General features: G+C 44.8%; 1 protein-coding gene across 7 annotated transcripts in view; it reads right to left on the bottom strand.

Annotated features, from left to right (window-relative positions):
* CLIP4 (CAP-Gly domain containing linker protein family member 4) overlaps positions 1-25,872 on the bottom strand; it is a 72,366-nt gene that overhangs the window by 36,236 nt on the left and 10,258 nt on the right. For 3 of the 7 annotated variants that reach the window (XM_030557342.1, XM_030557347.1, XM_030557348.1), the window contains exons 1-3: positions 18,465-18,537; positions 12,676-12,729; positions 11,878-12,025 (exon numbers count right to left, since the gene is read on the bottom strand). In XM_030557342.1, the coding sequence (XP_030413202.1) occupies positions 11,878-12,010 (133 nt within the window). In that variant the 5' untranslated portion in view covers positions 12,011-12,025; positions 12,676-12,729; positions 18,465-18,537. Of the gene's footprint in view, positions 1-11,877; positions 12,026-12,675; positions 12,730-16,447; positions 16,507-18,180; positions 18,410-18,464; positions 18,555-25,872 lie in introns of those variants that run through there. The other 4 variants (XM_030557344.1, XM_030557343.1, XM_030557346.1 and 1 more) reach the window with 4 other exon arrangements.

Below are 25,872 nucleotides of genomic sequence, written 5' to 3'. Positions count from 1 at the left end.
ACAGATTTGAAATTCAGCATCACAAGCATATTCAGCCTCTTCCCTTAACTTCTTAGCTTTTCTTCTCATTGAGGCCTTATCTACACTTTGTGAAAGCCATGATTCAGCAATCAGTATAGCTGTATAGGCGCTCTGGGGCTGAGTTTTAAGTTTAGACAAGGACATGCAAGTGTTTGCAACAATTACGCTAACAGACATTTACCCATGCTTCAGGCTGGTCAAAAACTGCTGAACCAAAGCTATTTTGAGCACAGACAAGCCCTTAGTAGATTCAACTACAGTGATGGAACTTGCACTTGCTTACTCAACATTATGAACCTGCCCCTTCCTCCCCAAAAAAATAGTATCACAGAAAAACCATGCACACTTATATATGACATCCAGGAGAACAGAAAAAAAAATAATCAGGATAATAAGGGAAAGGCATTCATTACATGATGTTCAGAAATTCTACTGAAATCAATGGGTGCTGCAGATACCCAGCACCTTTGAAAAATCTGGCCATCAACCACCAACTTCAGAAAGAATTCTCTTTTGTAAAACTTGAAACTCACTTATAATACAACCCAAAATGCAGGTGTTGGTGTCACCAGGTATAACCCTAGGTAACTCGGGAGGGTGGTAGACCACAAGTGTCAATGAAGCCCTCCTGTTGTCGGCCTCAGTGAACCATTGTTCCTCCATGTTTAACACTTTGTGTAACCTAGTGTAACCTAATATATTAAGAGCTGTAAAATGTACTGTCAGCAGTTAGTTTTCTGATTGTAACAGCCAGTTCAATGCTGTAACACACTGGAGCTAAATTGAAGCAAGTTTCAAGGCCGCTTTTAGATACAGCATACATGTCTCAGCAGCAGAAAGGGGGAGAGGGAGGAGGAAGACAAAGAATCGTGTGAGAAGAAAATCCTGCAGTCGGACAGAAGAGGGAGGGGAAACGGGGTATTGCTAGTCAGCAAGAAAAGTTGTCATGGGATATAAAGGAACAGACTGCTTGTTTAGGTGTGCTTGATTTGAGGCGTCAGTCTCCCTCCATCGCTTTGAGATCTCAAATAAACTTGGTTTGCTTCTCCACCCTCGTGTTTATTGGCGCGGCACACTGGGCGACGGACCCCCCCCCGCACTGTTGCTTGGCCTTGGGCACTTTGTGCCGGCAACAGTTCTTGGCGCCCAACAGTGGGCTCGAGGCTAAAATTAGCCTTGCCCAGATCCCTCCTGGTGGTCGATGGACTGCGGCGACAACCGACGCCCAGCGCGCACCGGTGACTTCATCGGGGGCCTCGGTGGAGACGTGGTGTGAGTGACCCCAGAGGGCACAACGGTGCAACGCACTTGAGTAGTGGAGAAGCAGTTGTGGACGACAGTGAGGAACCAGTCCCTTGGATAAGGTAGGAACAGTCCAGTAGTGTGGACTTAGGCCCGAGGCTGGGGATGCCCAGTCATCGTAATTCCCATTAAACGACAGAGCGTCATATAATGGGTCAAGGGCATGGTATGGGACGGCAGGTACAGTGTACTCCCTTAGAATGCATTCTGGTGAATTGGAAGGTGTTTGGCTCGGATCCAATGACTAAGAATAACTTTAAAAGGTTCTATACAGTAGACTGGCCTCAATACCAACTAGAGGGTCAAGAAAGGTGGCCACCGGAAGGATCACTTAATACGATCCTTCAGCTAATCCTGTTTTGTCAGCCAACAGGTAAATGGAATGAACATCTGTATGCGCAATTGTTTATGGCTTTATGGCATAGGACTGATATTTTGCAACAGTGTAATTTGACTCCGACAGGTTCGGTAATCACTAATGTTAGTCCCCAGAGCCCTCCTACAGTTGTAATGGCAGATTCGGTGTTCCCTTCGGCTTTCACATCTCCACCATATAAAGAGCAGGTGCCCCAGGCCCCAGGGATTGCTCCCTCAGTGGGATTCTATCCATTGATCACTGAGACCTTAATAGCCCGCCCAGAAGAGGAAGGGCGCCCGGCCGCTACTGTGCACGTTTACACCCATGTCCCTTTTAACCCCGTGGAACTGGGAGCCTTTAAGGCACAGGCGGGGAAATTCTCAACAAATCCAAGCTGGTTTATCTCAGTTTTTGAGGGGTGTCTGGCTAGTCACAAGCCTGACTGGGACGATTGTCAGATCCTTATGAGGACCCTGTTGTCTGAGGTGGAGCGGAATCAGGTTATGGCCAAGGCAAGGGAGCAGGCACAGCAGATACATGATGTGAATCCAAATGCCCCTGAGCCAGCGCAGGCGGTTCCCCTGGCTGATCCCAGGTGGAATCCTAATAATGAGCAGCATTTCACCCTCCTCACCTCCTACAAGGAGCTGCTTTTGTACGGACTCCGACACTTGGCTGTCCAACACAACAACTGGGCAAAACCATATGAGATAATACATGAACCAAAGGAAAGTCCGGCTGCCTTTTTGCAGCGCATCCGAGACGCTATTCGGCAGAATACAAATGCAGACCCCGATAATGAGGCCACTGAGGCAATTATAAAAGGTATCTTTACCAGTCGTGCAGCCCCTGATATTAAAAGGAAAATGCAGAAAAAGGAGGATTTAATGGGCATGACCATGGCACAGATTCTGGAAACTGCAAATAAGGCTTATAGCCTGAGAGAGGGAGAAAAGGAGAAAAAGCAAGTGAAAATGTTGGTAGCGGCAGTGCAAGCCGGCAGGGAAAGACCCCAGGAAGGTGGAAGGGGCCGGGGAGTAAGGGGCCGTGGTTGTGGACGCCCTGGCCCGCAGGAGAAGCGCCTGGGTCGCAACCAGTGTGCTATCTGCGGCAGGAGGGACACTGGAAAAATGAATGCCCCCAAAGGGAGCGTACTACTATGATGGCTGCAGAGGATCATGAATAGGGGTGTCAGGGGAGACAGACCATCCTGCCCCCAGAACCCCGAGTAAAAATGCGGGTGGGAAATTTGGAAATAGACTTTTTAGTAGACTCTGGGGCAACACGCACAGCTGTAAATCAACCCCTTCAGCTGCCCATGGCAGACTCTCTCACTGTGGTGGGTGCCACAGGAAAAGGAATAAAGTGTTCAGTGTATGCCCCAGCGGAATGTGCTTTGGGAAACAGAACTATATCTCACAAGCTGGTTTACCTTCCCGATTGCCCAACACCCCTGCTAGGACGGGACCTGCTTTGTCGCTTAGGTGCCACCCTGCATTTTACTCAAGAAGAAATAACCCTTACCTTACCCCCCGAGAATGCATGGATAATAACTCTTGCAGTTGAGCCCTCAGCCATGCAAGCCCCAGAGTGGAGCCAGTGGGAGGACCAGATATACCCCCTAGTCTGGGCATCAGGGGTCCCGGGAAAAGCCACACATCAAACCCGTCAATGTGCAGCTTTTGCCAGGAAAAGGCCGGTGCGAATCAAACAGTATCCAATCAAGAGGGAAGCCAGAGAGGGGCTACAGGGAACTATAGACAGATTCCTACAATATGGTGTACTTCGAGAATGCCAGTCAGCTTGGAACACTCCTATCTTGCCTGTGCAAAAGCCTGATGGCACGTACCGGCTGGTGCAGGACCTCAGAGCAGTTAAGGAACGGGTTAAAACTCTGCACCCCCTCGTCGGCCTCTGTGGGGGGACAGTACACCCATTTTTTGGTCCTGGATTTAAAAGACGCTTTCTTCACAATTCCGGTTGATACACCATCTCAAGAGATTTTCTCCTTCGAATGGGAGGACAAAAGGAGGGTTAAGAAGCAGTTTTGCTGGACAGTTTTGGCCCAGGGATTTAAAAACTCCCCCACCCTTTTTGGCCAGGCCCTGGCTAGAGACTTGGAGGAATGGGACAATTAAGACAAGGTCCTCCCTCCTGCAATATGTAGATGACTTGTTAATTGCAGCTGTGGGTTTAACCTCTTGCCTTAAAGCCACTGTGAGCCTCCTGAACTTTGTTGGACTCCGAGGCTATCGGATAGCACGGAGTAAGGCTCAAATCGCCCTTCCAGAAGTACAGTACTTAGGGTTTCACATAAGGCAAGGAGAACGTCAGCTTTCAAATGAAAGGAAGGAAGCAATCTGTCAAGTTCCTATCCCAAGCAATCGTAAACGGCTCAGGGCGTTTCTGGGCATGGCAGGCTTTTGCAGAATATGGATTCCTGAATTTGGACTATGGGCCAAACCATTGTACGAATGCGTTAAGGGAGTGGATCACGCCCCCTTTCACTGGTCCCCAGAAGCTGACAGGGCATTTAAGGTTCTAAAAAGAAAGATGATGGAAGCCCCAGCCCTGGGTCTGCCGGACCTCTCCAAGCCGTTTCAACTGTATGTACATGAGAGGAAAGGGGTGGCTCTGGGAGTGCTTACTCAGTTATTAGGCACTTGGAAACGTCCCGTGGCTTATTTTTCCAAACAACTTGATCCAGTTGCCAAGGGGTGGCCAGCGTGTTTACGGGCAGTGGCTGCAACTGCCCTAGTCCTTGAGGAAGCCGAGAAGTTAACTCTGGGAGGGCCCTACTGCATGCCAAGGGTGGTTTTTGGCTCACCCAGGCTCGGGTGGCTCGGTATCAGGCTAAGCTTTTAGAGAACCCTGAAGTGACCCTGCAGACCTGCCCCTCCCTTAACCCAGCCACCCTTTTGCCAGAGACAGAGGAGCAGGAACACGACTGTCTAGATGTAATAGATGCCCAACACTCCAGCCGTCCGGACTTAAAGGACCAACCACTTCCAAATGCAGAGTGTGAGTGGCACACTGATGGCAGTAGTGCTGTTGTAGATGGACAAAGGAGGACAGGCTATGCTGTTGTGACCCTCCGCGATACCATGGAAGCCGAGGGTTTACCTGCTGAGACATCTGCCCAGCTTGCTGAACTAGCAGCCCTGACCCGTGCACTTGAACTGTCAAAAGGAAAACGGGTCAACATCTTTACTGACTCTAAATATGCTTTTGGAGCATTACATGCACATGCTGGCCTGTGGAAGCAAAGAGGACTGCTAACAGCCCAAGGCTCTCCGGTTAAGCATGGGTCCCATATCCTCCGGCTTCTAGAAGCCGTACAGCTCCCCTTAGAGGTAGCAGTGGTGCACTGTAAGACCCATCAAAGGGAAAATCAAGATGTGGCCCAGATAATGCTAGGGCAGACAGGGAAGCCAAGCGTGCTGCTACTTTGCAGCCACCGGAGGCAGAGACTGCCCATATGCATGCCCTTATCCCATCGGTAGGGGAGCTCCCAGCCCTGCAGTACTCTCTGGAAGAAAGAAACCTGGCTGACAGGCTTGGTCTCCAGGAAAAGGAGGGATGGCTCCACTCCCCAGAGGGAAGAATTCTATTACCTAAGAGCCTAATCCAACCAGTGTTACAGCAATTACATCAAACCACCCATGCAGGCAGGGAGGCTCTTACCCAGCTTATGAGTAAATATTTTCTAACCTCTGGACTTAGACCCCTAGCATCCCAGGTACAAGCTGAATGTTTGGTCTGCCAAAAGAATAACCCACGACCAGGACTGTCAGTGATGCCAGCCACTCTGGAACCCACCCCAGGTCCAGAACTGGTGTGGCAAATAGATTTTACTGAGTTCCCCCGGACTCAAGGGTCAAATACCTTCTCGTCTTAGTGGATCAATTCAGCGGATAGCCTGAAGCCTTCCCATGTCGAAACAATACTGCCAGAACAGTGGCCTTAAAATTTGTCAAGATTATTCCTCGATTTGGACTCCTCCAGTGGATGGAATCTGACAATGGAACCCACTTCACATCAAAAATTGTTCAGAACATATCGGATGTCTTACAGATCCCGTGGAAGCTCCAAATTCCATGGCGACCGCAGGCCAGTAGAGTAGTGGAACGCATGAATCAGACAATCAAGCGACATCTCTCGAAGGTCTGCCAGGAGGCCTCTCTTCGGTGGCCTGATGCTTTGCCCCTTATTTTACTCCGTGTCTGTGCCCTCCCTAAGGGCAGATTAGGGCTCAGGCCCTTTGAGATTATGTTTGGAAGGGCATGGCCTATGAACGGTACACCGGTTCTGGAAGGGGAGTGGGAAATGGGGTGTGGTTTCTTGTCTCAGTACATGCGCTCTTTGTCTGCTGTTCTCTGTTCTCTTCACAGGTACACCAAAGATTTGCAGCCTCTTTCGCTGGATATCCCAATCCATTCCTTGCAACCTGGCGACTCCATGCTTGTTCGTACCTGGAAGGACGAGCCTCTCCAAGAGAAGTGGAAAGGACCCCACACCGTCCTGCTGGTTTCCCATACAGCACCAAAGGTGGAGTGACCCAAACTGGATTCATCACTCTCGTCTGAAAGTAGTGCCCACTACTGAACAGGGGACCATCCAGCCTGCTGAGAAAACTTCCAGCGACGATTTGGGACTTAAGCTGTTATTTAAGCGACAATAAGGAGCACTGGGAATGCCCTGTGATCCCTTTGAACCGCCACAGCACACTCCCTGAGAACACATTATACATTGGTTGTGTTTATTTTCAGAGGGCCAGCCTAACCTGTTGGCCTGGATCCTTTGATTTTTAATTTGTGTGTTGTTGTACTTCTTAATTTTCTTATTTTGTGGGCATTTGAGGCCTTAAGATTCTGAGGCCCTAAAGTAATCCGCCCAATATGGGTTCAGGTCCAGGGTTTGCCCTCCTGCTACTGTTTGCCATGATATTGCTGCTATTAACTCCTGTGTTCCCCCAAATGCATGCAAAGTGGGAAGATAATAGTTTTTTGCATTTAACCCAGGCAGTTGCACAAGATGTAAATCAATCCTCATGTTGGGTCTGCATACACACTCCCACCCATACCAATCAGGGCATTCCGCTATGGTGTGTTCCCCTTCCACTCAATGGCACACTTATAGATCAGCTTTTTCCTGATTGCAACTACAGCCCGGACCCCCCAGTTCAGACATGGTCCATTCATATGGTACCTCTGGGTCCCTATGCTGCATGCTACTGGCGAGATAAGGGAGACAATACCATCTTTGTGGGCAATGCCACGGTGGAGTGCAATTACTCAGAACATGTTTACCTGAGCTCTTCCTCCACCTGTGGTCGAGCCCCATGGCCGGTCCCTACGGGATCTGGCTGGTATTGGCTTTGTAATCAGATGGCTTATAAAGCGCTCCCAGCTGACTGGTGGGGCTCTTGTGCCCTGGGGGCTGTGGTCCCTGCTGTCACAATACATCCAACATTGAAGCAAGGCGAGGTCCGTAATCATGTTTGGAGGAGCCGACGGAATGTTCCTGCTAATCCCCTGGCCAATCGGCCTACAAGTTTTCACTCCTTTGTCCGCTGGTTTTTGCCTTGGTTGGGAGTAAACGAGTTAGAAAAAGCTATAGTGAATATTTCTGCTGCCTTGGAGATAATGGCAAATTCCACAGCAGATGCCTTGTCAACTCTCCAGGGTGAAGTATTTCAATTGTCCCAGACAGTTTTACAAAATCGTTTGGCCCTAGATTACCTCCTTGCTAATCAGGGTGGAGTTTGTGCCTTAGTTAACTCCAGCTGTTGTGTGTTTATAAACCAACAGCAGCAGGTGGAAACTGATATACATGCTATTAGAAAGCAGGCTATCGCCTTTCACCGTATTACCCTTGATAACACCGGTACAGGAGTCCAAGAGGAATGGGGCTGGTTAACCTCCTGGATGCCCGATTTAGGTGCATGGGGTCGGCGTATAGTGTTTTTGCTCTTTTGTGTACTCCTTCTCTTTGTTGTTCTTTTTGTGCTCATACAATGCTGTAAAACGCTCCTGAACTCACTCTGCTCCCCCCGATGCCCTGGTATTTCCCAATTGACTCTAACTAGCGACCCCCACGCCTATGAGCTTAATCTGTTTTTATCCTCTGCATCTGAGAACACTCAGCCAAAAGTTTGTTGAGTTTTCTCAAAGGAGGGAGTTGTTGGTGTCATCAAGTATAACCCTAGGTAACTTGGGAGGGTGGTAGACCACAAGTGTCAATGAAGCCCTCCTGTTGTCGGCCTCAGTGAACCATTGTTCCTCCATGTTTAACACTTTGTGTAACCTAGTGTAACCTAATATGTTAAGAGCTGTAAAATGTACTGTCAGCAGTTAGTTTTCTGATTGTAACAGCCAGTTCCCTGCTGTAACACACTGGAGCTAAATTGAAGCAAGTTTCAATGCCGCTTTTAGATACAGCATACACGTCTCTGCAGCAGAAAGGGGGAGAGGGAGGAGGAAGACAAAAAAGTGTGTGAGAAGAAAATGCTGCAGTCGGACAGAAGAGGGAGGGGAAACGGGAGATTGCTAGTCAGCAAGAAAAGTTGTCATGGGATATAAAGGAACAGACTGCTTGTTTAGGTGTGCTTGATTTGAGGCGTCAGTCTCCCTGCACCGCTTTGAGATCTCAAATAAACTTGGTTTGCTTCTCCACCCTGGTGTGTTTATTGGCACGGCACACTGGGCAACGGACCCCCCCACCCCCCCCCCCCCGTTGTTGCTTGGCCTCGGGCACTTTGTGCTGGCAACACAGGCATCAAAGATACAGCCTTTCAGATTAAAAACCTATGTATGTCCCCTACCCACACATGGTAGTATGCTGTGCACTAGTGAAAATTTTTAAATCCTGAAAATATCAATTTGGATAGCTGTGATTATTTGCAGGAGGAATGGAAGCTAGATGCATCTTACTCAGCCAGTGATTGGAAACAGGAAATCACTGAACTTTTATCACCCCAAAGCCTATTATGGCGGCTGTCTTCTAAAAGGTTTATAATGAATGCATAAAATGTCAACTTGTCTTGCAGCAGTTGCAGATACAGGGCTAGCTGGACAGAGATATTACTGAGTAAATATAGGTCTCAGACTTCTGGGACAGGGCTGAGAGCGTGACACTGGAGGAGCTGAGAGGTATAAACTACCTCTGGATGCATCGCCATGACTTTTCCCCCAAAAAGTGAGACTCACCACAACTTCAACTGGGTCAAGAGATAAAGCAAATGAAGAGCGGACACATCAATATTCTAAAGCTTCTTTCATCACATGTCTCCTTGACTCCAAAGGGCAGAAAAAAAAGTAGAGCTTCAAAGCTATTTATCACTTAGGAGTTCTAATTCAAATCCAAATTCTGTCAAAAATCTCAACCCTCAGCACCACTCAAGCCTTGCTTCTTAACACAAGCCACCCTGCACCAACAAATCTTATAGCTTTGGGAATAAGTAGAATGTACCCATTACATTTATCCTCTTTCTAAGCCCAAGAAAATCTCATGCTGAAAGCTACTGCAGCAAGTCACAAGACGACAGTGGGCTAGCCATGATTATCTCCCATGCATCTCCTCCAGATCTCTAAACTGCTAGAAAGCTGTTTCTCTATTATGTACTGAAAGGCAACTTTTTAATATAACCACAATATGATCATTTGGGTAAGAAAAAGCTATAGTATCCTAAACAAATACTGAGGAGAGAAACTAATAAAGAGTGTATACCAGTTCACCAACTATGATATCCATACTAGTGAACAGTAAAAGGTTTTATAAACCTGACAGATAGACAGCACAACCACCACCATACACAGGCAAAAAGGATCTGAGAGGAGTCTAAAAAAGCAGATCCAGTACCCCTGGTTCTCATCCAGTACCTGCTCTCTCAAGGAGCACACACATTGCTAAAGCTAAGCTCTAGATACCATAAAGAGGTAATCAGACAAAGTACCGAGGCTGATAAGCAATAACTACCATTTTGGTATGGTTATGGTTAAACAGGTGACTGTAAAAAGGCATCTTTGTACTCATAACAGAGGCTACACAATCTAATGGCTAAAGCATGGGATTGCAAGTCAACAGGGCTGGGTTTTTACTACTACTATACTAATGCCCTGTGAGACTTTTGGTAAGTCTCTTCATGTTCAGTGAGAGGATAATGCCCTTCATGGTCCCATGCCTCAGTTCCCAAAAAATCTAAAATGAAAATGCCACATGCCACACTTAAATCTCCAATAGAGTTGAGGAATAAATAAATATTTGTTAAATGCTTTGAGATCCTCTGACAGAAGAAGTTATAATTAGATTATTGACAGTTCTGCTCACTGGTCCCGATTCTCTTCTCCATTACAGTGTTATAATAGGTTAAAAACAGTGTTTCAGAGTGAAGCTGGTAAGGTAGAGTTCAGACTCACTGTGTGTATTCAAATCTGTTTATTATTTTGATATAAATAAAGGTTAGTTGTTACTTTTTGTTCCTGATAGCTTCATACAGCTCTGGAAGTGCGACAGAATTATCATCTGAATGGAGAAGTATTAGTAAATAATGTACAAACCAGAAAGGGTACAGTTAAACTTTCAGATCCCTGCCTGATTTTGGGTGCTGGTAGTTAAAAAGAAATTATCTTTTTAACTGGTAAACTGAGCAATTTGGCTATGGAAAGTTAGAGAACAAACATGAACCCCCACGATGCAATTTTTACAGAGTCCTTTCAGCATGTAACTGCACTGTAAACAAACAAATAAAAACCCAAAACTTTGAGCACCAAGTCATATATAGAGTCTATAAAGATTAGAATAAACCCCCACATTATTTACTTTAGGGAATTGCCCAGAACTCCAAACATGGATCAAACCCCCTTCTGCTAACTAATAAAGATGACAGTTCCTGACTCAGAGAATTCACAATTTGGGTTTCAGACAGACATCAATGGGTGGACAAAACAGAAATAAGGTGGTATGGGAGATCAGATGAAGTTACATTTAAACAAATAGACTCTTTGCTGCATTTAAACAAGTTCAGCAGAACAACGCAAGTCCCGTCTCACCACTTGTCTAACTAGTGCCTAACTGGTGACTTGTGTCCATTCCCTGCTCTGCCTGCCTCCATAACACAAAGATTTTAAGGAAAGATGTAGAATAGGGTGGTGCCTTTATATATTCAGATAGCAAGTTTTCCCCACACACACAGGGTGCAGAATGGGAGAAACCAGGGAGGTGCTTGAGGGAGAAGTGGAAAAACAAACAATCTAGGCCAGCATCATTGGCAGAAATGATTGGCTCATTGAGTAAGCAGATCTATCAAAAAAGAGTGGGACTAAGCAGTGAAAGATACATATTCACATATTAAACTACAGCATGTGCAATCCTTAAAACCTTAAATCCCAGATCCTCAAACCAGCAACAGAGGTTGGTCTCAAGAACACTAATTCTCCTGAACATAGAATACTACAGTGTTCAGCAGCATGGAAGTACAATATTCCTCCCAAGCACCCTTGATATCTGAAGAGAGGGTAGAGATTTTCTTAAACATTTCCAATTAATCACTAGATCAAATGGGACAATATTTATTTAAACTGTTTCAAATATATAACTCTATTTTCAAACGATGAATATAAAGACAATTTAATAGTATCTCAAAAAGGTAAATTCCACTATCTTAATGGAAGCGATATCGTTCTCCCTAGTAATGAACACGTTTCCAACAGAAGTTTTCTTCCTCCCAAAGTCCCACTGTGTGTTTCGAAAATGGAGTACTTATGGGGCCTTGCCCACTGGAAATCGGTCAATTCTTAAAAGTGATTTTAAAATATTTTCAGGCACTGCACCTGCATTTGAGTCAACCTGCCAATTTTCTTTTTTAATTTAGACAACTTTCACTTCTGTGTTGATGTGTGAGGAGCCTACAAAAAGCAGGGAAAGGTCACAGTGACTGAATGTACAGAAGAAATAGCAAAACTGACTGAAAACAAAAGTGAATTGAAATGCACAAACTAGAAAATATTTTTTCCACTCATTTCATTCGTAGAAATTTCAGGTATTACTTGTAATAAACTGTAGATACATTTGCAGACAGAAGCATAATCTTTAAATTGATGGTATGCTTTTAAACTCACTTCCCCCTCTCAAACTCAGGCACTGCACAGGATCTCAAAGTAGTTCCACAAACTCTTGCCTTCTGTAAATATACATACCACAGTCTGAAGGCATTGGTGCTGCTGCAACTGAAAAGGTAACTGATGTTTCAGGGCCTGGGAATAAAAACTGGTATCTTTCAATCAATGAATCTCCTTCTTGGGACGGTTCTGGGAGATCCTCTATGGTCATCTTCTAGAAAGCCACCTTAAACAAGGAGAAGAAACCCACTCCAAATACTGTAGGCTACATTCTATTACAATACACGACTATAAACAGTGATTTACACTGAAGTTCATCTCTTTCCTTTTTGAAACATGCAAAAGATTGTAATTCTGAAAGTTTTGTGATAATAAACTGTACTTATATTAGTAGAAACTAGTAGCTTGAGCATGCTGCTGGGAACACCCAATTTGTAATCCTGTCTGTCACGGATTTGCTTTATTGTCTTAGGGAAGTCATTTAAAATCCTTGTCTCAGTTTCTCCACCTGTAAAATGGTGAAAGGGATGCTGCCATAGTTCACAGGCATGCTGTAAGTAAGGTTTAATGTCTGTATACCCTTAGGAAAATGTGAAGTGCTAACTATTACTCATCTTCAGCATTCTCATCTCAAGCTTCACCTCCCTTTCCTGCCCCCACAAACAAGAAACCAGTCAGTCAATCTACCCACTCCCTTTCCCAAAGATGGAGAGTGTTCTCACCACGTTAATCTTCCCACGGATGGCCCCAAATCTCATGGGCTGATTCATTCCTGAGCCTTGCCTAAATTTCCCCGTGCCCCGCCCTGCTCTGCCTGCCTCCATGTCAGTTCCCTTCCCAACCTGCCTGCCCTAAATTTTAATACAGTGTACTTACCGTGATGCTGTAACCTCCAGTACTCCCAGTCAACTTTCTAAGCCCCAGAATAACCTAGTAAAAATAATAATTAAAATCAAATAGCCATACAGAAATATTTAACAGCATGATTAATTACATTTTCTGTTAGCCAGGCTGAAATCTAGTCCAACCTTATAAACTGAACAGGATCAAATGAGACTTGGTCAGTAAATGTAAGAGAGAACATCCACCTTAGCAAGTACCATAGCAGCTGGCACCACTTCTTAGTTAGAACTGAATCAATATCACCATCATCCTGCTAGGGTAACTGTGCTATTAGAAATACTATCTTTTGGATAAGAAATTGAAAACCTAGGTCCTGGGCACTAACACTTAAAAGGTATCATGACACTTTTTACAAGAATAGAAATGCCGTTAACACAGGGGTTACTACTTTCTGCTTCCCAAAACTTCTCATGCAAATGAAATTGTTTCCAATCATGTTTACATCCTAAAAAGTTTGAAATTGTGGTATTCTAGTAATATATCTAAGGGTTTTCTCCAAAAACAAAAAAACACCACAGAGACATCCCATCCCTATGGATCACTACACTTATTTCTGGCTATTGAGTAAAACCATCTAGCTAGTGACTCTAGTGATTCTGTAAACTTCTATTCACAGAAAGATTGACATAATCATCAGCTATACCAATGGTCCCCCACCTCTTTCGTCTGGACGAGCCACGGAGGACCGTGGTGGCCGACAAGCATCCGTCGAAATTCGGCCGACAAGCAGCAACATCAGTAGGCATTGCCACAGAGATGCCACCGACGCAGCTTGTCGGCGGCATTTCAGCGGATGCTTATCCATCGACCAGTACACAGGCGCACTTAGACTTTCTCCAATTTGTCTACATCTTTCCTAAAACGTGATGCCCGGAACAGGGCACAATACTCCAGTTGGGGCTGTATCAGTGCGCAGTAGAGCAGAAGAATTACTTCTCATGTCTTGCTTACAATTCTGCTAATACATCCCAGAATGACGTATGCCTTTTTTGCAACAGTGTTACACTGTTCACTCCTATTCAGCTTGTGATCCACTATGACCCCCCAGATCCCTTTCTAAAGCACTTCTTCCTAGGCAATCTGTTCTCATTTTGTATGTGTGCAACTGACTGTTCCTTCCTAACTGAATTTCTTTGCATTTGTCCTTACTGAATTTCAACCCGTTTACTTCAAACCATTTATCTAGTTTGTCCAGATTATTTTGACTTTTAATTCTATCCTCCAAAGCACTTGCAACCCCTCCCTGCTTGGTATCATCCGCAAACTTTCGAAGTGTGCTCTCTATGACATTATCTAATTCACAGATGAAAATCTGAACGGAACTGAACCCAAAACTGAACCCAGTGCGACTCCACTTTATATGCCCTTCCAGCTTGACTGTGAACCACTGATAACTACTCTCTAAGAACAGTTTTCCAACCAGTTATGCATCCCCTTATAGTAGCTCCATCAAGGTTGTATTTTCCGAGTTTAATGAGGTCATGAAAGACAGTAACAAAAGCCTTACTAAAGTCAAGATATATCACATCTTCTGCTTCCCCTCTATTCACTAGGCTTGCTACCCTCCCAAAGAAAGCCATTAGGTTGGTTTGACATGATTTGTTCTTCACAAATCCACACTGACTGTTACTTATCACCTTATCTTCTAGGTGTTTGCAAATTGATTAATTATGTGTTCCATTATTTTTGTGGGTACTGTAGGTCTGTAATTCCCTAGGTTGTCCTTATTTCCTTTTATATAGACTGGAACTATATTTGCCCTTTGCCAGTCCTCTGAAATCTAGCCCATGACTTTTCAAAGATAATCACTAATGGCTCAGATATGTCCTCAGTCAGCTCCTTGAGTATTCCATGCATTTTTGGGAGTTAATGTGTATACCTCTTATGCAGGAATGCATAATTAGGGCTCCATGTTTGTCACTGAAGTTGAGGAAGTCATTGATTCTCTGACTTCCTGCAACCTCCGTAACTTCTGCAGTGGCCAATGTGGCTGACCTCAGAACTGCCCAAGCAGCTGGCCCCAGGGACTACTCGAACAGCGCCCAGTGTGGCTCGCTTGAGGGAACACTTGAGCAGCAGTCCCAGGGAGTGGCAGGAGCAGCTCTGTGGCTCCCAGCAGCAATCCCAGGGAGGCCAGAGCAGCAATCCTGGGGCAGCAGTCCTGTGGCGGACAGGGCTCCCCTACCAGTGACAGTCAGAATGGCAGCAGGGCCTCCCGGGTTCCCCGCCTCCCACGATTCAATCAGCGGTATTTATGGTATAAATCATGGACAGGTCATGGGCCATGAATTTTTGTTTCTTGCCCGTGACCTGTCCATGACTTTTGCTAAAAATATCTATGATTAAATCATAGCCTTATTTATAATGTATTCATCACTGATGGTTTCTGCAACTTCTAATGAAATTTCTACTATGAAGACAGGTTGTAGAGCACTCTTGATTCAGAAATTCACTTATTTAGTTGGCCTGACAGAGCTAGAATTTGTTCAGCTTCAGGGCTCATCTGTTATTATTAAGATTCATCTATTTATCTAGGCTTTTGCCTGAGTGAATGGGGAAGGAGTGGGGAGGTCACTTTTGACAATTTATTATTTATTAATTTATCTGAAGTTGTTTTACATATACTACACATGCATCAGGCTAATCGGGCTCCTTTTGATGACTCCCTAAATAAAGTCACTGCCTTGCTTGAGAGGCCCACACTGCCAGAATGTTCTCAGACCAATCCACCTGCTAAAATATTAAATCATAGGTTATAAAAATGGATTGAAGATGTCAACCTTAAACCAAGTAAAAACCTTTTCTCCTTCAGCACCAAGCACAGCTCACTGCTGGGTGCCGTGTTCTCAATTTAGATCTGAAGTGGACTCGCCATTAAAGATATTTATCATCAGCCAATAAGGGAAAATAAGTTAGAACACATTTTACAAGGGAGCCTGCTTTATAACCATCAAGAACATGATAGAAAAGCAAATCTCATATTTGCATCATCATGATGGCCTATAAAGCCTGGAATGGAAGATGGTGGTAGGATCAGAAATTTGGGGGTCTGCAGAGGGATGGCTGAGGAAATTTAGAGGAAGTGAGGAAAGAATTGTAATGTAAATTGTGGCTGAAGAAAGTTTTAAAATGACAATGGGAAATGTCATTGCATATGTTAGGAAGCATGAAGGAGTCATCAGGTGGGTATAGGAGAGAACTGAATGTTGAAGAGCAAATATGGATTTCTTAACCTTTGGAGATTAAGAATAAGAACAGTGTTTTTGCAAATTAAAGGACGGTCAGGTAGAAGACCTTGTCTTTACACTGAAGGATGAGATTTTATGTGCAATCTTTTATCCTAAAGATTCAAAAATACTTGTTGGATGAGGGCCTCTAAAAAGGTGGGTAACTGAAAGCATTTATAAGGGCGAAGCTGGTTAGCGAAACATTAAAATGGTGCTAGAGATTTTTTAGGCAAAACTTATTACATGTGCTTTTATATGTGATGGCCAATGTACATAACGAACCATCCCTTTGCCTGAGAATTCTTCTATTGTTGGCAGGTAGGATATCCAAGCACTTCAGGGAGCAAGATTCTTGCAAATCCTGCCTGCTCTCTGAAGTATAGAGGGAAAAGTACAGTGCAGAAAACTCAACACCTTGGATGTTAACTGGTTTCCAGGTCAAGAAGGTGGGCTTCTTTGCAGTATAGTTCGTGGCTAAGAGGGGTGAAAACATTATCTAAATATTTCATTTTGGGTACTTGAAAAGTTCTGAAAAATGTTGCGAAGCTTTGGGCCTGCCAACCTTGATGATGTTGCTTTAAACTGCCGTTCTCCTCCTCCTCTCAAAAATCCAACAGAAATCAGGTGGGCAAAGAAAATGCACACAAGTAATATTTAAATGCTGCTATACATAGGTCTCTAGAGTTATATAACAGTATTGTACACAGCAAATATTTTAAGTAACAGCAGCCAACATTTTCTACATAGCAGAAGTCAGACACATGATAATGTTTCAAGAGCCAAGTGCATATCAAATTCAATAAAGTATAAGAATTACATAGTAGTATCTCATGTTACATTACTACATATAGTACACAATATAAACATGGGAAAGTGAAATCTATGCAGCCTGTAAAGGTTTATAAAGTAGCAAAGAATAATACTTTCTCAAATTAAAAAAGTGTCCTCTTTAATATGAAATCCAGTCTGATGCTTTAAACCTACTACTTTACCTACAGTATGACAGGTTCTCTGAAAATCCCTCAATTCCTTCACTTTAGCAATCTGTAAAATTTGTATAAATTGGGGAAAGCTACACAAAGATCTCAAAATGCATACACTGATGTAAAGAGAGCATGTTGTAATATATTTAGCCAAAAATGCAAGCCACATTAGATAAGGAAACAATATTCCTTAGGTCGAAAGTTATTGGCCATTTAGAGCTAGAGAAGAGATAGGCTAGGATGAGGGAAGGAGATTAATTATAGCAGGCAAATTCTTTTCCTCTTTGTTTCCTAGAAATAAGTCGCTAGTTTCATTAAACAGTTTCTTGGATGGTCTCTAAAATGGAGCTGAAATACAGACCACCAAGTAATGAAACCCGGATCACTCTAATACCGCACTTTCTGCCTTACTAAATTCCCACCAACCTCTCCCACAAACATGTATGTGTCCCTTCATAAATGGCAACTCTACAATCAAATTAGAATAAGTTCTGCTATTCTTAACCTGTTTTACTGCCTGCAACCAAATGAAAATGAAACCACATGAGACAGGGTTGCCCACACATAGCCAGCTGCTCTAACAATACTAGACACACTGTATAAAACCTCATTATCAGAGTGAATCCTGTCTGAGAAAGATACTTAATACATTAATACTTGCATGCCTCATTATTAAAGCTAAATGAATAACTGATTTTTTTTGTTTTTGTGTTTATTGGCGGTTCCAAAAAAACAACAACAAAGTTTGGTTTGGGTCATATCAAATGTGAAATTTTTCACAATTTTCAATTAATAAGTTTTGGGCCTGTTCCAGAACTGATATTTGAACCTGGGTCTCCAACATCCCAGGTGTGTGCCCTAACCTCTCGACTAAAAGGTCAGACTGCTAGAAAGTGACAGCAGCATTTTAACAGCCAAAACTATTGGTGTGAAACTCATGAACAGTTTCATATTGATCAAAACTTCATTTTTCATTCAATACGCTATTTTCCCAAAAACTTTCACCCAGCTCTACCCAGCATGCCAATAAAGTTACAGAAACTGAACTACCCAGAGACTGAGGGGCTGTGACCGGCCACACGCAGGGCAGCCCACTTCACAGCCTCGTCTCTTCCAAAGGGTGGGAGGTCAAAGAACGGGGAGCGTATTCTTGGGGCGTTCTTTTTAAAACACGTGGGGCAGCGATTCATCGATAAACCTAACTGGCGAGAGAGCCCAGCCGCAGAGCGCGGAGGAGGAGCGCGCAGAGCAGCGTCAGGAAAACCCACCTTGCCCCCGCTTTGACCCAAGCAGAGAACGGCGACGTCCAGCGCCTGTCCCGTCCTGTTCCGCACCCGCTGCCAGCTACGCGGGCAGGGAATTACCGAGAGCGGGGAGACTGGAGCTGCCCCCGCCCCCGCCCCCCGGACACTTGCCCAGCTGCTCACTGAACTGTTGTCACGAGAAGTAAATTCCCCTCGGCACCCGCAGGGCCCCGACCTCCCACACCTGCAGGCCCCGCCACACGCAGCCCCATTGCGCCCAGGGCGCCCGCCCGCTGCGCCACACGCACCAGCCCGGAGCTCGCGCCGCCGCCGCGCGGAGAGGTGAACGCACCCGGCCGCCGCCGCTCGGCTCCAGCCCGCTCCGCCCCCGTCCGCGCGCCAGCCCCCGCCCCCAGGCGCGCGCGCGGCGCCACCGCTCAGCCCCACCCCCTGCGCCACACCGCTTGGCCCCGCCCTCGAACGTGCCCTCGCCCCGCCCCCTGCGCCACACTGCTCAGCCCCGCCCCCTGCGCCACACCGCTCAGCCCCGCCCCCGAACGTTCCCTCGCCTTTTCCTATCTACGCACAGCCCCCTACCGCCTGTCGGGTCCGTGTTCCCGTCGCGGGGCGGCCTGAGGGCTGGGTCGGGTCGCTCCAGACAGGGATGGAGGTGGGGGGAGCCGGGAGACGCGGGGTAGCCCGTGAGCAGGGGGCAGCTCGGCGCTTCCGAGGGGGGGGTGGGGTTATGTCGGGGGGGTTCGCGGATAGCTGGACACCCCTGAGGCAGGTGGGGGGGTAGCTAGGTGCCCCCGAGAGGAGTGGGGCTGTGGAGGGGCGTGTGGGTATATGTGAGGGTCTCCGAGGAAGGGTGGGGCTGTGGAGGATGTCGGGGGGATAGCTCGGTGCCCTCAATGGGGGGGGCTGTGTATGGGGTGGGGGGGATAGCTGGGTGCCCCCGAGGGGGGTGGGGCTGCGTATGGGGTGGGGGGGATAGCTCGGTGCCCTCAATGGGGGGGGGCTGTGTATGGGGTGGGGGGATAGCTGGGTGCCCTCGAGGGGGGTGGGGCTGCGTATGGGGTAGGGGGGATAGCTGGCTGCCCCCGAGGGGGGTGGGGCTGTGTATGGGGTGGGGGGGATAGCTGGGTGCCCCCGAGGGGGATGGGGCTGCGTATGGGGTGGGGGGGATAGCTGGGTGCCCTCGAGGGGGGTGGGGCTGCGTATGGGGTAGGGGGGATAGCTGGGTGCCCCCGAGGGGGGTGGGGCTGCGTATGGGGTGGGGGGGATAGCTGGGTGCCCCCGAGGGGGGTGGGGCTGCGTATGGGGTGGGGGGGATAGCTGGGTGCCCTCGAGGGGGGTGGGACTGTGTATGGGGTGGGGGGGATAGCTGGGTGCCCCCGAGGGGGGTGGGGCTGTGTATGGGGTGGAGGGGGGTAGCTGGGTGCCTCTTCAGAGGATGAGGCTTGGGGGAAGTCATAGTGGGGTACTATGGAGGCAGGAGCGGCAGCTGGCGTTAGTGAACGCCAGCATTAAGGATTTGTGCTGTCTGTAGCCTGCTGGGCCATTGCCATAGTACAGTGCACACACAGAGGGAAGTACCTGCACTTAACTTGCTCTAGTTTTTTAAATGCCCATCACATACATGTGTTTTCCAATTGCTTCCTTCCTCCTCTGTGCTGAATGACAAGAAGTCATAGAAACTATACACAACAAGACCCTGCTTTCACGCACACACAAAGTTGGTGTTAAGACCAAGTAACTACGGGACATGTTTATGAAGCCTGAACTAGATGCTGTGCATTAGGCAAGCTTTTTAATCCGAGGCTGATTTTAAAATCATCTCCCTACATGGGATTTTATCCGCAGCTGCCAGAGGCTAGAAGAAAATGGTAAATATGCTAGACCTGCTCGTGCAGTGTGGCACTTCAAAGATTTATATTTTATGGGCATGACGAGCCTGGTGATTCACATAGCTAAGAAATGCAGATAAGATACAGCTTTGTGCTGCGAGATCTCACATTTTAGAAAGCACTGTCTTTGTGATATAAACACTATGTTAAACCAAAGTCACACGTGGCTTATGATCTTTTCATGTTTGGGGAGGAAGCAAGAGGCTAACTCAGACAAGGTTGGTGGCACTGTATGAAAGGAAAGATATTAAAAAAGGAAGAGGTATATATTGCCACCTATGGTCCAATACATAAAGACTTTCTTGGATGTTTCCTTGATAGCAAAATAGACTAAGGGTCAGTTTTTCAAGTGCTCAGCACACACAACTGAGATTAGCCTTTTTTTTTCAATACCCAGCATCTCCCATTATGCTGAGCTCTTTTGAAAGCCTGGCCCTAAGAAGTCAAACATCAGCAGGAAGATTATTAGGTCCTAAGGCCAACACCAGTATGGTTGTGTTGGTGCAAAGAGGGATGACTTACATCACAGCACTAGACCCAGGAAATGAGCTAAAATTTTTGGTTGTGAGTCTTATCTTGGTCAAGAAACAACTTTTTGTGTCTGTTTCCCCATCTGTAAAGAAAGGTATAATACCTCTCATCTCATGCTCCTTTCCTCCCAAGTGCATGACTCTTAATATTTGTAAAAATACCTTGACATAAATGGGTGGAAGTCAGTATGAATGTACAGTATTAAATTTGAGGACTCGAGGGAATACTGTTTGGCACCACAAACTGCTTATGTTCTTTATTATGGACTAAATCTTGCTTTTTGCAGTAACAACGCCAAAAATTGTTCTTTAAACCTGACTCCCTTTTATATCAACAGGCAACACTGTTAGTGTTACAAAAATTGTTACAGCTCCTTTGTCAACATGTCCCTGTGAGACATGATGAGTCAGATAATTATAGACTAGAGATATAGCTAGAGGAGGAAAAAGAAGTTAAAAAACACAGTTGATTTTCTTGTTATGCATAATCTAAATTAAAATTGAGTCCTCGATTTATTACTAAGTGAAAAAGGCACCATATTTGATGTTAGAGCAGGTAAATGGAGTTGCTTTCTTTCTCTGCAATCCTAAATTCAAGCCTGGTTTACAAGAGGTCATAAGTTAAATTAGTTTGCTGATATCTTGAATCAATCTATAATGTACATTTGTTCACATTACAAAACTTCTGCACTGTTAGCGAACTTTTTAATCTGCAGCTACTAAAAGACTAGTGTTGCTAACTAGAACTGATGTGCACTAATCTAGAATACATGGCATGAGGACATGCTGTATACACTGTTTTCAACCTGTATCTTTCAACAGTATTAACATTTGCAAAATATACCCATGTGGTTTTTTTTAAAGGAAAAATATTTACAGGCAACTCTTCATACTGCTGTGTGGTTGGAAGTCACATCTGTAAATATGCTCTCCTGTATATGACATGAGAGACTGTTTCATCCACTGTGTTTGCGTGAGCCTGCGCTAGAATGTTGTTGGCCTGTTCCATATGCAGACAGGTGATGTCTCTTGTTTACACTACACATGGATTGGTTGGAAACCATCCAAAATTGCTTAGAGGACATTTCAATCAGTTTAATCAACTGCGCCTGCCTGGGTTCACCCAGTACTTTGGCACCAAGGAGCTTACTGTATACAGCAGTGATCTGGTGCTGAGAAGTAAAGCCAATGGAAAATTACAAGCCACCAAATAACTACAAAGTAGACAGCTTGGACCTGTGGACAAGTCGGGAACTGATACCAATGTTCTATATTTAAAGACCTAAAGAAATATCAGGAGTCAGAAAAAGACATGGATGGGTGGATAATGGGGCAAACAGAAAGTAAAGAGACAGGAGAAGGGAAGGGAGAAGAGAGAATGAACTTAGATCATTCTTTAAAACCAAGGCTCTCAAGCACTTTACAAACAAATGAATTAAACCTCAACATCCTTGTGAGGTACATAAACATTATTATAACCATTTTTAAATGGGTAAGATGAAGCACAGGGAAGTAAAGTGATTTGCCCAAGATTGCTGAGGAATTAGTGGCAGAGATGAGAGTAGAAGGTAGGAATCCTGACTCCACATCATTTGCCAATCACTACACCAGCTGGAAGAGACCAAGTAGGAGAATAAGGGTGCTTATCCAGCACTGTAAACCTACTCAATCTAAATCCCGGGTCATCTCTATATTACATATGCAACAGAAGACCTACTTTCTTAGCTCTTGATCCTGCACCATTCAAATCAATGGGAATCTTTCCATTGACCTGAACAGGAGCAGGATCAAGTCCTTACAGAATCCACGCTTAACTTGGGCCAGCACTATATACACCTCTACCTCAATATAACGCTGTCCTCAGGAGCCAAAAAATCTTACCGTGTTATAGGTGAAACCATATTATATCAAACTTGATTTGATCCACGGGAGCGCGCAGCCTCGTCCTCCCCAGAGTGCTGCTTTACCGAATTATATCTGAATTCGTGTTATATCGGATGGCGTTATAAGGGGGTAGAAGTGTATATAGTTTACAACATCACAATTCACCAAGTGGTAAGCAATTATGATGCTCCTAACATCAGGCCATAGCATCACTACATGAGCCAGGCAGGAGGCGGCAAGATTTTAAATAATTTAAAAAAATATTATTTAGCTTTATGTACCTTTTCAGGATATCTTTTCCAGTCACTGCTTATCATCAGGATGTGTAGTCAAATAAAAGCCCTCTCAATCTCGCCTCCTCCTGCCTCGCTCATTTAGTGATGTTATGGACTGATGCTTGGAGCATCATAATTGCTTACCACTTGGTGAATTGTGATGTTGTAAACAATGGATTGCAGAATCATTGATCATCAGAATGGAGAAGGAAGAGGCTGGGACTATAAAGGAAAGATTCCGTTTACCACATGCATTTTGTTAATTAAAAAATATTACTTTACTTCTCCCAGTGCAGAATCTGAGTATTTCTACCCCAAACTCCTTGCTCCCACGAATGCCAGAATTTACGTGAAAGAAAAACTTAAACAATTACAGAAACATACCTTTATCGTGGGTAAAATGTGGTAACTTTAACCAAGCACAGCCACTCTCCATAAAAGTTTAGGATAGGAAGTGAACAATAACATTAAACTTATTTGAAACTTCAGGGGAACTTCGGGAAGCAATAGGTAATTGTTCGTACTGGAAATTGGTGAAGATATAGGGGTAAACAGACCTCTGAAATCCTTCACAATGACATGAAGTCAGGAACTTATTTTGACACCATATGCAAAAGATGGCACCATCACCACAACAGTATTCCCTAACTTCATGCTAGGACACGGGTTTAGTACTTAGAAGAATGCTACCCATTGAATCACCAGTATCTCTTCCTACAAAACCTGGGTTTTCTTTGGAAATCTTCCACCTTACATTCTGATTCCCAAACCTGCGTAGGTTTGTGAGAGCTGATGCAATCACAGCCAAAGGTGATAGGGATGTGCCCTTTTATTTTTTTTAATTTGCATGAAAGAACGTGGGAGTCTATCTGTAAAGCTAATCTCTTCTTGCAGTTCCATGCAATTAATACAGAAACCTAAAACTTCCACTTCTGCCATCATTACCATTTACTATTTTAACTATTGGAACAAGCAGAATGCGTAGATTAGCTATGACAGACGGGAGGTTTTAAACACACAGAGGTGGCTTAGCAACCAGAAGCTTTGAGAAAGAAAACAGAATGAACAATCCAAAGGTAATAAAGATTCATGTAAATTCTTTTCAATTTGGATGTTTAACTCATCTGCCCCAGATGTGATACCTTTGCTCTGCTGCAGCTGTCTAAGTGCCCTAGCTTGCAATTCTACCTCCTAGGTAGCAAAGTGCAAAGCCTGATTCTGAGTGGGGGTTATCATCCTGCAATTCCACTTGGCTATGATAGGATAGATGGTTGCTCAATACCTCCTATGATCAGGCCCCACATTTACATTGCTACAAAAATTGAGGAGCAAAAGGGAAAGAAGTACTGTTCTGTTGATTTACCAAATACATTTGGAGTGTGTTTACTAATTTTGTTAATCTATGCTTTTAATAAAGATATATTTGATGTAGCATTTACATTTCTATAAGCAAACCAGTAAGCTATAAGCTCCAGTATATACCACTGTCTTTCCTTTGCAATGAATTCCCTAAAAAGGTCATAAAACATTATGGATGAGATAGATAAAGATTTCTTAAAAGTTTTCTCATACCCTTCTCTTAACTTTTTAAAGTTGGGATCTACTCTGAAAAGCAGATCTGTTAAAATATCATTTGTTGCTTTTTTTATTGTCTCTCAGTGGTACCTAATCAAATTTCCTCAGCTTAGAAGTCAGGCTGCCAGCCTGGAAAATTTACCGTGGGATCTGAGAGTCAAGATGAATTATTTTTCTTTGTTATGCACCATCCCCAATAGTAAAGATTCTGTATATACAAGTTGTCTTCAGTTAAACCTGTGCAACTCCATTTTCTTCATATAATGCCCTCAATGGTACCTCTACTATCCTCTTGCTTTAACTGAGTTTGCACAGGTGGAATGGATTGGAACTTAATAAACAATGCTGTTGATGATGCACAAGAAAGAATAGAATCCACTTCCGTCTCCTAGAGCTGTATTGGCTCTACAGGACTTGTAGAAATAAAAACCAGTGAAAACACATTGTCACCAAAGTCAGCAGATATGAGTGAGCTGCTCCGTTGAGTAAAGAGTTGTTTTACATAGATATATTTCAAAGTAAAATCGCATTTAAACTTCTTGTCTTCATCTTCAGGGTGTTATATGATCTCTCTTCTGCCAACATCTGTATTCTAATTTCTGTCCACTCCCCCTCTCGCTCCCTACATTCTTAAAACAAATTCTGTTATGTGCAACTGTCACACCATTCTCCAAATTGTGCACCATCAGCAGAATTATGAATCTTCAGCACTGCAGCATTAGTTGGCAGAACGCCAAAGACAGTTGGCCCCCAGCATCCGATTCCCTGTACTGGGATATGTGCTGAATCTAGAAGAGCATCGGGGCAGCTTGGCTCAGTTCACTCTCTTTCTTCCCTCCCTGGTAGGTGGCTAGAGTTCCTTCTCCATGTGGTGCCGCTCCAGTGGAGGATGGGCAACTGCAACCATGTAATGGGCTTGGAGAGAGCTTATTGAGGGGTAGCCTGGCTGAATTCTTACTGCCCCCCTGCTGGAGAAGCTGTCAGCTACTGGGTATTACTTTACCAAGAAGTGTGTGCTGCTGTGATGGTGGTCATGGTTACACCATGAGCTCAGATTAGTAGGTCCACATTCAGCTATTATTTTGGCATGCTGCTAAAATTATCATGAGGAAAGGAAGCAACAGAAGGGAAAATAGTAATTTTTAAAAGTTTATATCTTGGCCAAACCTGAATGGAATTTCACTGGATTAAGAAAAGTTTCTTTTCTGGCCTCAGGGCTTTCTCCTTGCTAAATATCAAATGCCTGCTGCAAACAATGGCGCTATTACTGCTTCTCAAAGAAAGGTTTGTTATAACCTTAGTCCCAGATCTGGACCTTAGCGTCCAAAATATGGGGGTTAGCATGAAAACCTCCAAGCTTAGTCACCAGCTTGGACCTGGTACCTGCTGCCACCACCCAAAAAATTAGAGTGTTTTGGGGCACTCTGGTCCCACTGAAAAACCTTCCCTGGGGACCCCAAGACCCAAATCCCTTGAGTCTCACAACAAAGGGAAATAATCCTTTTTCCCTCCCCCCCCTCCAGGTGCTCCTGGAGAGATACACAG

Source organism: Gopherus evgoodei, chromosome 3, assembly GCF_007399415.2.
Source record: "Gopherus evgoodei ecotype Sinaloan lineage chromosome 3, rGopEvg1_v1.p, whole genome shotgun sequence".
Classification (NCBI taxonomy): Eukaryota; Metazoa; Chordata; order Testudines; family Testudinidae; genus Gopherus; species Gopherus evgoodei.
Note: the sequence above shows the minus strand (reverse complement) of the source record. Positions and strands in the feature narration are given on the sequence as shown.